The 14714-nt window shown below is 43.9% G+C and overlaps 1 protein-coding gene across 1 annotated transcript in view; it reads right to left on the reverse strand.

Moving 5' to 3' along the window:
- Positions 1-2106: 2106 nt before the first annotated feature.
- Positions 2107-14714, reverse strand: part of LOC143278039 (uncharacterized) — a 30920-nt gene continuing 18312 nt past the window's right edge. The window contains exons 5-9 of the mRNA XM_076583051.1: positions 14431-14514; positions 7275-7349; positions 5454-5534; positions 5078-5139; positions 2107-2223 (exon numbers count right to left, since the gene is read on the reverse strand). Coding sequence (XP_076439166.1) covers positions 2107-2223; positions 5078-5139; positions 5454-5534; positions 7275-7349; positions 14431-14514 — 419 coding nt within the window. The remainder of the gene's footprint in view (positions 2224-5077; positions 5140-5453; positions 5535-7274; positions 7350-14430; positions 14515-14714) is intronic.

Below are 14714 nucleotides of genomic sequence, written 5' to 3' on the forward strand. Positions count from 1 at the left end.
GTTCATGCACCCCCTAAAATTACAGACATCTTGTTCAGAGAATGCAAGCCTCAGATTTTGGAGACAATGCATGAATCTTATCTCCATTCCCTTGCGGTTCACCAATGCTATCCGAGATGGAGACTGCGAACTTTTCCTCATGTTTTGCAGAGATGCTGCTTTGGTTTGGTGCATTCGACCATTTTCATTATGCATGATGGGGAGCCGTTTTCTTGGCGGACATGAAGATGCTCCCACTGACAGCCCCTGAGGTGCATCAAGGCTTTGTACTGCATGGAGACTTTGTCACAAAAGAGACCAGGCAGCGGTTCACCAATGCTATCCGAGATTGAGACTGGGAACTTTTCCTCATGTTTTGCAGAGATGCTGCTTTGGTTTGGTGCATTCGACCATTTTCATTATGTATGATGGGGAGCCGTTTTCTTGGCAGGCATGAAGATGCTCCCACTGACAGCCCCTGAGGTGCATGTATCGCATGGAGACTGTGTCACAAAAGAGACCAGGCAGCTGTTCGATCAAATACCACATGACCAGGCTATAGAGCATGTTCACAAGGCAGAAAAGGTGTTGGGGGGTGAGGGGGATGGGGGGGCGGGGGTTGGGGGGGGAGGGGCTTGTGTGAATTACCAAGAATGACACTGCTAGAGATAGGTGGTGTACCACCTTCAATGAATGGGCACGACAAAACACAAGAACAATGTTCAACCTAATTGCTGGTGATGAGAATGAATATGCATCTGCACTTGAGGGCTTTGGCGTAAAGAGGTCAAAAAGGGACCTAGATGACGTCCAAAACCTGATCAGTTTGTTCCAGACTTTCAATCCTTTCACTAGCACAATGCAAGAACTCATAGCACTCACCACGGGTGACGCTGCCAGCGATCTTGTGGCAAGTGATCTGCTAACAGCAGCAGGAGAGACTGGAAAACAAGTCATCTTTGATTTTGTTCAGAACAGGTTTGTGAAGAGAACCAGTGGCTTCCATGACATCAAAACGATAAATCTTCACACATTTTAAAGATGTACACCTTCAGGTCAATGTTGGGAAAGAGAGAGCTGTTGCCGCAGATCGGCAATGAAAGGCAGAAGAGATACTGACACTGACAGAGGGTTGGAACAAGAGCTTCGTCCAGTGCCTATTTCCGTAGCAACAGCTGACTGCAGATTGCTCCTGCCACGTAACAAAGCTGACATGGGCAAAATCCTCCAGCTAGGCCTCCCACAGAATGCTGCTCCATCTGTCCACCCATCCTTACCATTTTTGATGGGACGGTCATGATTCACGTCTTTGGGAATCCTGCAGGAGCGAAGTTTGGGGAGTGGAGCAACAATGTTTCACAGCATGTAGGGAAACTGGTCTCCAGTTCTTGCAACAGAATGGATTTGGTCTCTGACAGATACAATGAGTAGACAGTCAAGTTAGCAGCTCAGACTAAGAGAGATAAGTTAGCAGCTCAGACTATGACAGATAAGTTAGCAGCTCAGACCAAGAGAGATAAGTTAGCAGCTCAGACTAAGAGAGATAAGTTAGCAGCTCAGACCAAGAGAGAACTGGCCGGTTAGAGAGATTCATCTCTCTAGATGAAAACAAAGCCAGCCTGACTGCCTTTCTGTGTACAGAACTAGCAAACAAATTGCAGAATGAATGCAGAGAGGTGGGCCTAGCTGGTGAATTCACAACTCCCGCAAAATTCTTTACGTGATCAGGGAGAGACAGCTGGCCTGAACATGAAGAGGCTGACACCAGAATGCTTCTACATGCAAAGTCTTCATGAATGCTTCCATCTGTATCATTTGTTTCTATGGACCACCACCAAGTAGGATGAACAGATTGTCAGATCTATTTTTCTTTTCCGAATTTCCTGATCTTACTTCTTACAGTTCCAAACACAGCGATTTCATCCTTGTTGGTGACTTTAATGTCCTCCCAGACTAGATCTAAACAGCTTCGCAATCTCTTTTGTGATCAAAATTGTATCCAAGTCACCGATGAACCCATTCACAAACATGGTCACTTTTGATTTACTTGTGGTGAGAGAAAATGATGATCTCCAGTCTGTTTCTGTCACGGACTTATCAGATCACAAAGCCATTTTATTCAGTCTTTCAGTTTGGAATCCTCTGCATCAGGAATCCAGTCTTCTGGATAATTTCCATCACGCTTGCCACACGCTCCATGGCCATGCTCCTGTCCGTACCAAATACGTCACTGTCTTTCCCACCCTTGGATCACAGATGATATCAGAGCTGCCAAACAGAAGCTGAGGTAGTCAGAGAGAAGGTGGCTATCCATGCACTTGTTCGTTCATAGCCAAATCTTCACCCAGCAACACTCTGTTCTCAGATCTCTTCAAGACAATGCCAAAAGTGAACATTCTTGTGCTAGCTTGTCTAAATGTAAATCTGCCGAGACTCTTCTTCAAGTCAACGCTTAAGTTTCTGTCCTTCCTTCAACTATCGGATCTTCCTGATAGATTCTGTGATTTCTTTGATCAGAAAATTTCAGATATTCGCAGTGAACGGACTCCACTGATTCAGATCCTGATGTTCACTCGGATACCTTCAATGGTGTTATTCCCTTGACTGCTTTTGAACGATTCTCTGAGAACACAATCCGTGAGTTGCTTGATCTTCTGCCTAACCATCTGTTCAAACTGTGCTCAAATAGTCTTCTTTCAGTTATCACAGAGATTGTAAACATCTCTTTGTATACTGGTTCTTTTTCCGAAAGATTTTAAACATGCCTTAGTCACAACACTACACAAGAAACGTGGTCTTGACAAAGAAATCCTTAACAAAAAAAAAACAAAAAAAAAAAAAAACTCTTCAAATTTACCCTTACCATCAAACAAATATTGAAAGAGTCATTCTTTTCAACTCTTCAGTAACTTGTCATCCAATGAGGTGTTTCAGTCTGCATACAAACAGAATCACAGAACATGGACAGCCCTCTTACACATTGTCCGTGCATTATAGGTTGTTCTAGTGTTGTTGTGTTTGTTGTTGTTTTTTGTGTGTTTTTTCTGTAAGTTTAAAACACATAATAATGGTTATTATGATGTTCAATATGTAGGATGAATGTACAATATGCAGGGTGAATGTACAATGCAATATGCCTAATGTTAACGTTAATATTTTGAATATATTTACGTTAATACTTACGATGTAACAATTATCAATTGCAATGTTTTTAAAGCGAGTATGTGAAGTGCTTTATTTGAAAACTAATGATTAATACTCCGTTTAATCAAGTATTCCGTGTGTGTGTGTGTGTGTGTGTGTGTGTGTGTCTGCTCTCTGATTATCTGGTTTTGTTTTGCCGCACATGATGCAATTAAGCTTTATGAGATAACTAAATTGTTCTTATCTTTTCTGCTAGTAATCATTGTGCAATATAGTAGGCTATGCTCATAATTATATTCAAAATAATGTTTATCAATTCTTCGTTTTTACGTTTTAAATATGACCTGCATAGTGTGGAATGAACGTATGAAACGGTGTATGTGATATTTGTTACATCTGTGTCTTTGTTATATTCTTAACAGCTGTTGTTGTTTTTACAGTTGTGGTCCCCATGTTGTTTTCTCGATGTTGTGATGATGCGCCTGACCAAATGTCTCCAGCTGGAGATAATAAAGTTATCTTATCTTATCCAGCACATTATTGTCCTGTGCAAATAATAGAGATGTCTCAAATCTGTGTCTGCTTGGTCTCTCTGCAATTTCTGACACAACAGCTCATGAAATTCTTCTCAACTGTCTTCATTATGCTTTTGGAATCTCGAGCACAGCTCTCAATTGGTTTAAATATTACTGTTTACTGTTCAATATGGCCTTTATGATGATTTTGAACAATGCTGCAACAGTCATTTTCAGAAAGCATAATAATTTTTTTTTTTTAAAAAAAAATTAAAATAAAAAATCATCTTACCCCACTTTTACGTAAAATTCATTGGTTACTCATCCAGTACAGAATCCAATACCAAACTGCCATATTTATGATATTGGCTTTTAGCCACTTTGAACTATCTACTGTCCTTTATACTTACACCCCTTCCCGTTCTCTCGTGTCTCCTGCTGAAAAGCTCCTTCGAGTCCCCCATACCTCTCAAAGACGTTTGGCCAAAGGGCCTTTCAGTATCAAGCACCTTCTGGCTGGAATTATCTCCCTCACTTACCAACGCCGTCCTTTTTCAAAACTTTGAAAATCCATCTATTCAAACAGACCTTTGTAAGCATAGCTAATTGTCTGCATTCTTCTGCCTCCTTCCCACACCACTTTTCCCTCTACTGAAGTCATCATAATTAAAGTGTGCATGTGTGTCTGTGGGTGGATGTTTGTGCGTGCGCGGGTGTGTGCGCGCGCGTGTATGAAGGGTATTGTGTGTGTGTGTGCGTGTGTGTATGTGTGTGTGTGTGTGCGCGTGCGCACACACATTCCTGCAATTTGTTGTATCGTCTTGGTGTACAGATACGCATATATGTGGGGGGATTTTCATGTTCATGTGTAGAGGTATGTTATTATGCACTGTTATATCTTGGAGCCCATTTCATGGGAAGTTTGCCCCACAGAAGTACTATCTATTAGTATTATTATTGTTTAAAGAAGCAAAGTGAGCAAGGACCTCCCCTGATTACTGTCGTCAGCCGTGACACATTATGTCCTCATTCTTCTTGCACATCAGCCACAGCTCAGTCTCTTCTCATGGATGCAAACAGGGACACCTCGAAGGAAGCATTTTGTTCCAATCCATCCCATCAATATCACTGACTCACACAGAGCATCACTTCTGGCAGTCCGTGCCGTTACAGGATCAGATAGCACTAGCCAGTTCGCTGGCATCGGCAAGCGGTCTGCCTGGGGTGTGTTTTTCAATAATCCTCAGCTCCTCCAAAACCTTGGCAGTGAAGACTTTCCGGATGATCAAGTTCTAGCCGACGCAGAGTCATTTGTCTCCACGACCCAAGCACACATCAGTCCATCCAACAAGTGCGATCTGATCTGTTTCACAACCCGAAGAAAGTTATGGAGAATGTGCACCCACGCACTGAAACTGCACTTCAGGCGATCTCACTACCAGACACTTGTTTGGAAAATAGACCTTGAAGTTACACATCCGCCTGTAGCTGTGGACAGTGGCTGGAAATTGGGTGTGAGGGAGAATGGTCGCGAACTGCGTGAGCTCCAGCTTCTGACACCAGAACCTTAAACTACGTTGTTGGTGGAGCTTACAACATACACCTGCACATCCTGTGCAACGCCGCGTTTTCCGTGTGTACGTGTTGAACCTGGTTGCACACACACACACACACACACACACCCCACTCGCCCCTCCTCCCCCCACCCCCACCCCACACACACTCTTACACACACACACACATACACACACACATACACACACACACACACACACACACACACACACACACACACACACATGCACACACACTTACTGCACTCTCCGAAGACTTTGTCACAGACCATGCCACCCTGACACTCGTCAGTCGCCGTGCACTTGATACGAAGCTTGTTTTCTGCACAACATCAATCGATCAATAAGTATGATGGTCAGTTGTGCTCAACGCTGACCGCCAGTACAACTGCAAGGCAACTCCTGCCTGGACTATCTGGGCTAGGATTTGATTAAAGTGGAGAGTTACATCCCTGCTGTCTCGGCCAAGAAGGCTTTGGGACAGTCGGCCAACTAGCCCCCCCAACGTTGAAGCACGAAGAACCAGTGTAATCTTGCATCCTAATTTGAGAGTCATAGTCTTTCACAGAAGACTGAGCTGTGGATGACTTCATATTGCAGTGGAGAATCACTGGTCATGCAGCTGTCCACTTTGCTGTTGGCCTAACTGTAAGCTAATGACAAGCCCAGCGTAGAGCACTGATAAAAACAAACAAGCAAACAAACGAGCAAACAAACTAATGGACGAATATACGAACGGACAGACTAACTACGTTGATTTGGATTAATTGGTTGGTGGGTTGGTGGGTTTGTTGGTTACTTGATTAATCTAAATAATCGACGAATCAGCAATCGCTGAATCAGTTAATCTGACCAAAACAAATTAATATAGTAAATCCAACAATATTATTGTTCTTAACAGATCTTTTGAAGATGATCTTGAAATATTATGGAATTTTAAAAAAAATTTGCAGAAATGGGCATTATACATATGTATTGTACAAGATCAATACTATTTATATTCAAACTCAAAGTGTGGATGAATAATTGCTGATACGTTAGTACTAGCTAATCATTAGAATTACGGAAAAAATGAATATCCGTTGTTCTGATTATACTTTGATGTGATCTGGTCATTGGAATATCACATGGAATCAATAAGTGAATGGATGCCAATCGTTCTGCTGATATTATTCTGACGTAAACTGGACACCCTAATACCAATGGAATCAATGTGTGAACGGATAGTTTAAATTCTGCCATAACTAGCATTTCTTTATACATTGAGCAATATTTAAGACAATATATTGTCACACAGAACAATGTTTAAGTTATCTATAAACCTTTAAAAAAAAAAAAAAAAATTGGAACAAAAATTGCAACTGGTCAATAAATAAAAAAACAAATATGTAGTATTTTTGGATATTTAAAGAAATTAATTAAGTAAAATGAAATTATTGTTTTGTATTGTTTTTGTCACAACAAATTTCTCCATGTGTAATTCGGGCTGCTCTCCACAGGGACAGCGCGTCGCTACACTGAGAGCGCCACCTTCCCCCCCCCCCCCCCCCCCCCACCCCCCTGCTTGCAGTTGTTGTTGGTTTTTTTTTTTCCCTATCGAAGTGGATTTTTATACAGAGTTTTGCCAGGGAAAACTTCTTTGTTGCCGTGGGTTCTTTTTACGTGCGCTAAGTGTATGCTGCACACGGGACCTCGGTTTATCGTCTCATCTGAATGACTTGCGTCCAGAACACCCCTCAAGGTCTAGTGGAAGGGGAGAAAATACTGGCGACTTGCCGGGATCGAACCAATGCACTCAAGTTCTCTCGCTTTCGAGGTGGACACGTTACCTCAAGGCCATCACTCAAAACAAAAAAAACAAACACTTGAAAGCACGCAGATTGAAAGAAAATGCACTCACTGCATTTGCAGAGAAAAACAGAGGCAGAGATATACGGGGTACACACACACACACACACACACACACAGAGAGAGGACATGTTGTTGTTGTGGTTCTGGTTGTTGTTGATTTTTTTTTTTTTCCTTGAAAACCAAATTCATAAGAAAAAGTTGATATACTCACTGCACCATCCACTATCGCATGCAGTAGTGCTGACGCAGTCTTCCTGCTTCAAGCAGTGATGCTTTACTTTGCCTCCTACAGAAACAACAACACATGGACCAAACGTCAGGCATAAACAGAACGTCTGCAGCAAACACAACGCTTCTGATACGATCACCGTAGCACAGCGGACGCAATAGCCGCGTAGTTAAAACGTCGGACTTTAAACCTGAAGGTCCCAGGTTCGAATCCCGGTTGTGGTGTCTGCTTAGTTAAGGGTGGAGATTTCCTCCCAGGTCAACAGATGTGCAAAGCCACTAGTGTCCGAACCCCCTTCGTGTGTATACACATACAGAATATCAAATACGCATGTTAAAGGTCCTTTAAAATCCATGTCAGCGTTCGGTGGATTATGGAAACAAGAACATAACCAGCATACACATTCCTGATAACGGAGTATGGCAGCCTTCACGGCGGGGTAAAACAAAATTAAGAAATAAAAACAAACAAACAAAACCAAAAACACAAAACCAAAAAAACAACAACAACAAAAAAACAAAACGGTCACACATGTAAAATGTTATATATCTCTTTGCCATTTCTGTGTGTGTGTGTGTGTGTGTGTGTGTGACTGAAACCTGATTGAATGACACTGGGAACGAATGATGAGCGCCCAATGGCAGCTGTCAATCAGCTCTACCCAGGTAGGCGGCCTGTTGTGCAAATAACTCTGTGTTTGTAAAGCGCTTACAGCTTTATCTCTGACCGAGTAGAGGCGCCAAGTATCCATATCAACCTCGTCGCCGTCATCCTCATCATGACAGTCATCATCGTCACAGCCACCATCATCATTATCATCACCATCACTTTCCAAATCATAATCATCCTCATCATCCTCATCAGTGTCATCATCCTCATTCTGATCATCACCATCCTCCTTCTCCCCCTCCTCATCATCAAATTCATTACAATGTAAGTGAAGGGCTGTCACCTCACTGAGATAAGACAGAACTGACAGGTCGGGATGTCAGTGAAGGGCGGTCACCTCACTGAGATAAGACATAATTGACAGGCCAGGATGTCAGTGAAGTGCTCTCACTTAAATGAGACAAGACAGAGCTTACAGGTCAGGGTGTCAGTGAATAGTTGTCACCTCACTGAGATAAGACAGAGCTTACAGGTCAGGATGTCAGTGAAGGGCGGTCACCTCACTGAGATAGGACAGAGCTTACAGATCAGGATGCCAGTGAAGGGTTGTCATCTCACTGATATAAGACAGAGCTTCCATGTCAGGATGTTGGTGAACGGATGTCATATCACTGACATAAAACAGAGTTTGCAGGACAGGATATCAGTAAAGCGATGCCACCACACTGAGAAAAGGTACATCTTACAGGTCAGGATGTTACTGAAGGGCTCACACTTATGACAGGTCAGGGTGTCAGTGAAGGGATGCCACCTCAATCATACAAACCTTACAAGTCAGGATATCAGTGAAGGGCTGTCAACTCACTGAGATAAGACAGAGCTTACAAATCAGGATGTCAGTGAAGTGTTGTCAATTCAATAACACAGAGCTCACAGATCAGGATGTCAGTAAAGGGCTGTCGCCTCACTTAGATAAGATAGACCTCACTGTCAGTGAAGGAAAGTGCAGTCACCTGACTGAGGTAAGACAGAGCTTGCAGGTCATTTATGGGCTATTACCTCACTCAGACAAAAGTCACCGCTCAGGATTTCAGCGAAGGGCTCTCCCCTCACTGAGAAAAGACACATCGTACAGGTCAGGATTTCAGTGAAGGGCTGTCACTTCAATACAAGAAAGACCTGACAGTTTAGTATGTCAGTGAAGCGCTGTCATCTCACAGAGATGAGACAGAGCTTTCTGGCAAAGGATGTCAGTGAAGGGCTGTCATCTCACAGAGATGAGATAGAGCTTTCTGGCCAGGATGTCAGTGAAGAGCTGTCACCTCGCTGAGATAAGACAGAGCTTACAGGTCAGGATGTCAATGAAGGGCTGTCACCTCACTGTGATAAGACAGAGCTTACAAGTCACAGTTTGAGTGAAGGGCTGTCACGTCACTTAAATAAAACTTACAGGTCAGGATTTCAGTGAAGGGCTGTCACCTCATTGAGACAAGACAGAACTTGCAGGTCAGGATGTGGGTGAAGGGATGTCATCTCACTGACAACAACAGGGCTTGCAGGGCAGGTTATCAGTGGAGCAATGTCACCACACTGAGATAAGATACATTTTACAGGTCAGAATGTTACTGGAGGCCTCACACCTCACTGAGATAAGTCAGAACTCACAAGTCAGGGTGTCAGTGAAGGGATGCCACCTCAATCACACACAGCTTACAGGTCAGGATATCAGTGAAGGGCTGTCACCTCGCTGAGATAAGACAGAGCTTACAGGTCAGGATGTCAGTGAAGGGCTGTCACCTCACTGAGATCAGACAGAGCTTACAGGTCATGATGTCAGTGAAGGGCGGTCACCTCCCTGAAATAAGACTGAGCTTACAGGTCAGGATGTCAGTGAAGGGCTGTCACCTCCCTGAAATAAGACAGAGCTTACAGGTCAGGATGTCAGTTAAAGGCTGTCACCTCACTGAGATCAGACAGAGCTTACAGGTCAGGATGTCAGTGAAGTGCTGTCACCTCCCTGAAATAAGACAGAGTTTACAGGTCAGGATGTCAGTGAAGGGCTGTCACCTCCCTGAAATAAGACAGAGCTTACAGGTCAGGATGTCAGTGAAGGGCTGTCACCTCACTGAGATCAAACAGAGCTTACAGGTCAGGATGTCAGTTAAAGGCTGTCACCTCCCTGAAATAAGACAGAGCTAACAGGTCAGGATGTCAGTCTACACACTTTATCTGGATTTCTTCCATTGTTCAGCAAAACAAAGGACACCTCTGAGAAGTATCGAAGATGAAGTAAATGTAGGAACTGTTGTAGTAACTTCAAACATTGATAAGTACAGAAAATGCAGAACATACAGGAACTGTCATATTAACTTTAAACTTTGATAAGTACATAAGATGTAGCAAATGTAGGGACTGGTAGAAACTTCAAATTCACCAGCCGCCGTGGTGAAGTGGTTAGCGTCGCGGGCTGACGGCCGGAGGACGCGGGTTCGAATCCCATCGGAGGTGGGTTTTTCGGCCCGTGGCTGGCTCCTACCCAGAGCTGAGTGTGCTGTGGGCTTAAATGGGGAGACTGGGACCACACAGTCGAGTGTCATCCACTTCAAGGATGCGTCTTTGGGTGTGTTGCTTTAATTACCTGACCAACACTGCAAGCGTCTGTATCTCTCAGGCCTGGTTAACGCCGGGATATCATTATGACAAGAAGCATAGAGTACAGCCTTGTCACGCAGTCCCAAACCAAAATGGACCTCCATAGCAACATCGTCATCGTCATCGTCATCCTCCTCCATCATCATCAATATAAAAAACAAAACAGTCCCAAAGTCTGTGGCCTTTCATGCCCTGCTCTCATGGTGACCTCAGTTTTGATACTTTACACTTATGTACTTGGGGTGAGTTCTGTCAATGTCTTCAGTGTCGGCAGATTCATGGGGGTCTGTTGTTTGAGGGACGTGGTGGCGGTCTCCACTCTGGGAGGGAAGCTCACTCAGTCTGGCTCCGCGATTAAGCCATTATGACTTAGTAGGGGGCTTAATAGGTGGTGTCCTAAGTACGTTGAATCAGAACAGGCACCACTGTACACCACCGAAGTGACTCAGCAGCAGTGCAGGGTCTCCTCTGGTGTGTGGCCTCCTGGGACCTAACATCGATGGTGCCCTGCGGACTGTCGACGCTGGAATGTGACGGAGGAACCCAGGTGTGGCCGTGTATGGGGGAATCTAAATGAGCGGCGTGGGAGTAATGCCACTGAAACGGTGCAGATGATGGGGCAGCAAAAAAAAAGAAAAGAAAAAAAAAAAAAAAGAAAAAAAAGAAACTTCAAACTCAAGCCATACTGATTTGATCTCATCAATGTTTTCCCTGTGCAATTCCGAGGGTCTTTTGTAACATAAACAGCATCCTTGCTGTCAGTATATTTAAACAATTCCTGTCTATTTCTTTCTTTCTGCTTTGTGTTCGATCTTTAATCTTGTAGTCAATGTTAACTAACTACTATCTGTTGTTGTTTTTCTCCTGATTTACAAGTCCACCACCCCTTTCTCCACCTAACGTTGACAATTTTTTTTCCCCAGTCTATGATGTACTGTCTGTGCTGTTTTGCTCTGGTGGTGATGTTCTAAACAGTCTGCAGTGATATTTACGTATATGGCCTCCGTAATGCATTTTATGTGGCTTTGAAACATTATTATAGCCTTTCCATACTTTTTTTTTTTCTGGGGATGATGAATCAAGCTGAAGAGCTGACGTCCTCTGCACGGCCAAGACTCAAGGGTTGACATAAGACACAGAGTAATTAATATATACAAGACAATATATCATGAACAGTGTTGATTTGCTGATTCTGTTTCTTCTTCTTTTTTTTCTTCTTTTTTATCTTCTTTTTCTTTTTTCTTTTTTTTTTTTCTTTTTTTTTTTAATGAAGTGTTTGTTGAGTTTAGAGCCCCATGCTGCAAAGGTTCTGCAGTTAATTTTCAAAACCCTCTGACCGCCAATGAGGCCATTGTGGCATTTCAGCCCCAGCATGTACAAGTTAATTTTCAAAACCCTCTGACCGCCAATGAGGCCATTGTGGCATTTCAGCCCCAGCAGGTACAGAGCCGATGTCGCTGAAATACCAGATCAGGGCCGGTTATTCGCAAACCTACAGGTCTTCATTGTCGGAAGTAGGAAAATCCCTATTTCCTACACGTCACAGAGGCAGAGATGCCAAACTTTGTCAAGTGTTTGTGGAAACAATCAGAAAATTTGGTAGGCACATTCTGAATTTGGTAGGGGCACTCAGACTCCGAGCCACATCAGCAAACGTACATTTTATCTACAAGGCAGACAAACACTTTGGCCTACCTGAAGGTGTAACTGCTACGATCAAGCTGATCAGTCCACTCAATGCTGTTTCAATGTGAACACACAAACGATTAGCTGAGCATCATCAAGTGAGACCAAGCTAAGCAGTGACTGCCCTGGCCTTATGATCGACAGGTTTAGAGCGTCTGGGTAATGCTGCGGCAGGAAAGCATGTGACCATGCCATCTGGTCGAAAATGAACTCGTCGGAACAATTTTGATGTTGGCGTAACGTCGGAACAAACTGCGATCAAGCGCAACAAATCACGGAGAAATCGTAACAGTTGGTACTTCTGCAGGGAGTCCCCAGCATTTTGTCAGACGCTGTGCTTGGCGCCAGGCTGCCGTGTGTTCTGTGCTTGGCGCCAGGCTGCCGTGTGTTCTTTGCTTGGCGCCAGGCTGCCGTGTGTTCTTTGCTTGGCGCCAGGCTGCCGTGTGTTCTTTGCTTGGCGCCAGGCTGCTGTGTGTTCTGTGCTTGGCGCCAGGCTGCCGTGTGTTCTGTGCTTGGCGCCAGGCTGCCGTGTGTTCTTTGCTTGGCGCCAGGCTGCCGTGTGTTCTTTGCTTGGCGCCAGGCTGCCGTGTGTTCTGTGCTTGGCGCCAGGCTGCCGTGTGTTCTGTGCTTGGCGCCAGGCTGCCGTGTGTTCTGTGCTTGGCGCCAGGCTGCTGTGTGTTCTGTGCTTGGCGCCAGGCTGCCGTGTGTTCTGTGCTGGGCTGCCAGGCTGCCGTGTGTTCTTTGCTTGGGCGCCAGGCTGCCGTGTGTTCTTTGCTTGGCGCCAGGCTGCCGTGTGTTCTGTGCTTGGCGCCAGGCTGCCGTGTGTTCTTTGCTTGGCGCCAGGCTGCTGTGTGTTCTGTGCCAGGCTGCCGTGTGTTCTGTGCCAGGCTGCCGTGTGTTCTGTGCCAGGCTGCCGTGTGTTCTTTGCTTGGCGCCAGGCCGTGTGTTTTGTGCTTGGCGCCAGGCCGTGTGTTCTGTGCTTGGCGCCAGGCCGTGTGTTCTGTGCTTGGCGCCAGGCTGCTGTGTGTTCTGTGCCAGGCTGCCGTGTGTTCTGTGCTTGGCGCCAGGCTCGTGTTAGTGTGGACTGACTGACAGCGACACGGGGAGCGGTTTGGAATGGTGAAAAGAAACTTTTTTTTTTTTTTTTTTTTTTTTCTGTTTCTTGAAACATGTTTTATATTCCAATTTCAAAACACACAGAGTTTCAGTTTCAGTTTCTCAAAGAGGCATCACTACGTTCGGACAAATCCATATACGCTACACCAGTTTGCTAGGCAGATGCCTGACCAGCAGCATAACCCTATGCGTTAAGTCAGGCCTTGAGAGCATGCTCATATATTTGTGTACCTATCAGAGTGGATTTCTGCTACAGAATTTTGACAGACGTCAACACTCTCGTTGCCATGGGTTCTTTTTCAGTGCACCAAGTGCATGCTGCACATGGGACTTCGGTTTACCGTATCATCCGAATGACTCGACACTCAGTTTGATTTTCCTGTCAAACTTGGGGTGAAAGGGTGAGAGCGGGATTCGAACCCTCACACTCTGGGGCTCGATATTGGCAACCGTGCGTCTTAACCATTCTGCCACCTTCCTCGTACTGTAAAATGAACGTAAATGCATATACACTGAAAAGGAGAGAGGAACAAGAAGGAAAACGACAACAACAACAACAAACCTACCATGAAAAAAATCATTTCAAACAGTCAACAATTAGATAAAAAAACATCCTTTTAACCCAAAATGTATCATTTGTATTGATCCCAATCCATGTACTTACTTTACCAACACTACTTGCTTTAAGTTATAGTTGCACATGTCGAATAATGATTTTCTATAAGAGTGTTCAAACAATAAACCATTCACAATTCGCACATTATTTTTAAAAAAATAAAAAAATTAAAAAATAAATAAAAAATCTTGAAGTCTGCATACTTCAAAAAATCCTTAGCCTTTACCATCAAAAAGAATAAGACAAAACACAAACAAACATGCTTTTATATACTATTTCCAATCGAAGGCACACACACACACACACACACACACACAAATATATATATATATATATATATTGGTGACCATTTTGCATTTTGTCTTGAAGCTGTATGCTTCATATGCAACCATAACATGATATTCTTCTATTGTGTATCTTGAGAGAATATGATTTTCAAAAGAAGAAAATAGAACTCACTGCATCGGCCTCTCTCACAGAGCAGACCGGGGCCACACACAGCCTCACGATATTCAGGCGTACATTCTTCTGTCAGTTCCAGTGCTGCCGTGAATGGACAGAGAAAAATATGACACGTCAAGTTTCAGTTAAAAAAAAGAAAAAAAGAAAATTAAATTATAAAAAAAACCTGCTCTGTGTGTGTGTGTGTGTGTGTGTGTGTGTGTACCTATATACTTATCTATCTATCCATCTATCTATATATCATTTGTGTGTGTGTGTGTGTGTGTGTGTGTGTGTGTGCG

The sequence above is a fragment of the Babylonia areolata genome, chromosome 35 (assembly GCF_041734735.1).
Source record: "Babylonia areolata isolate BAREFJ2019XMU chromosome 35, ASM4173473v1, whole genome shotgun sequence".
In the NCBI taxonomy this organism is placed as follows: Eukaryota; Metazoa; Mollusca; class Gastropoda; order Neogastropoda; family Buccinidae; genus Babylonia; species Babylonia areolata.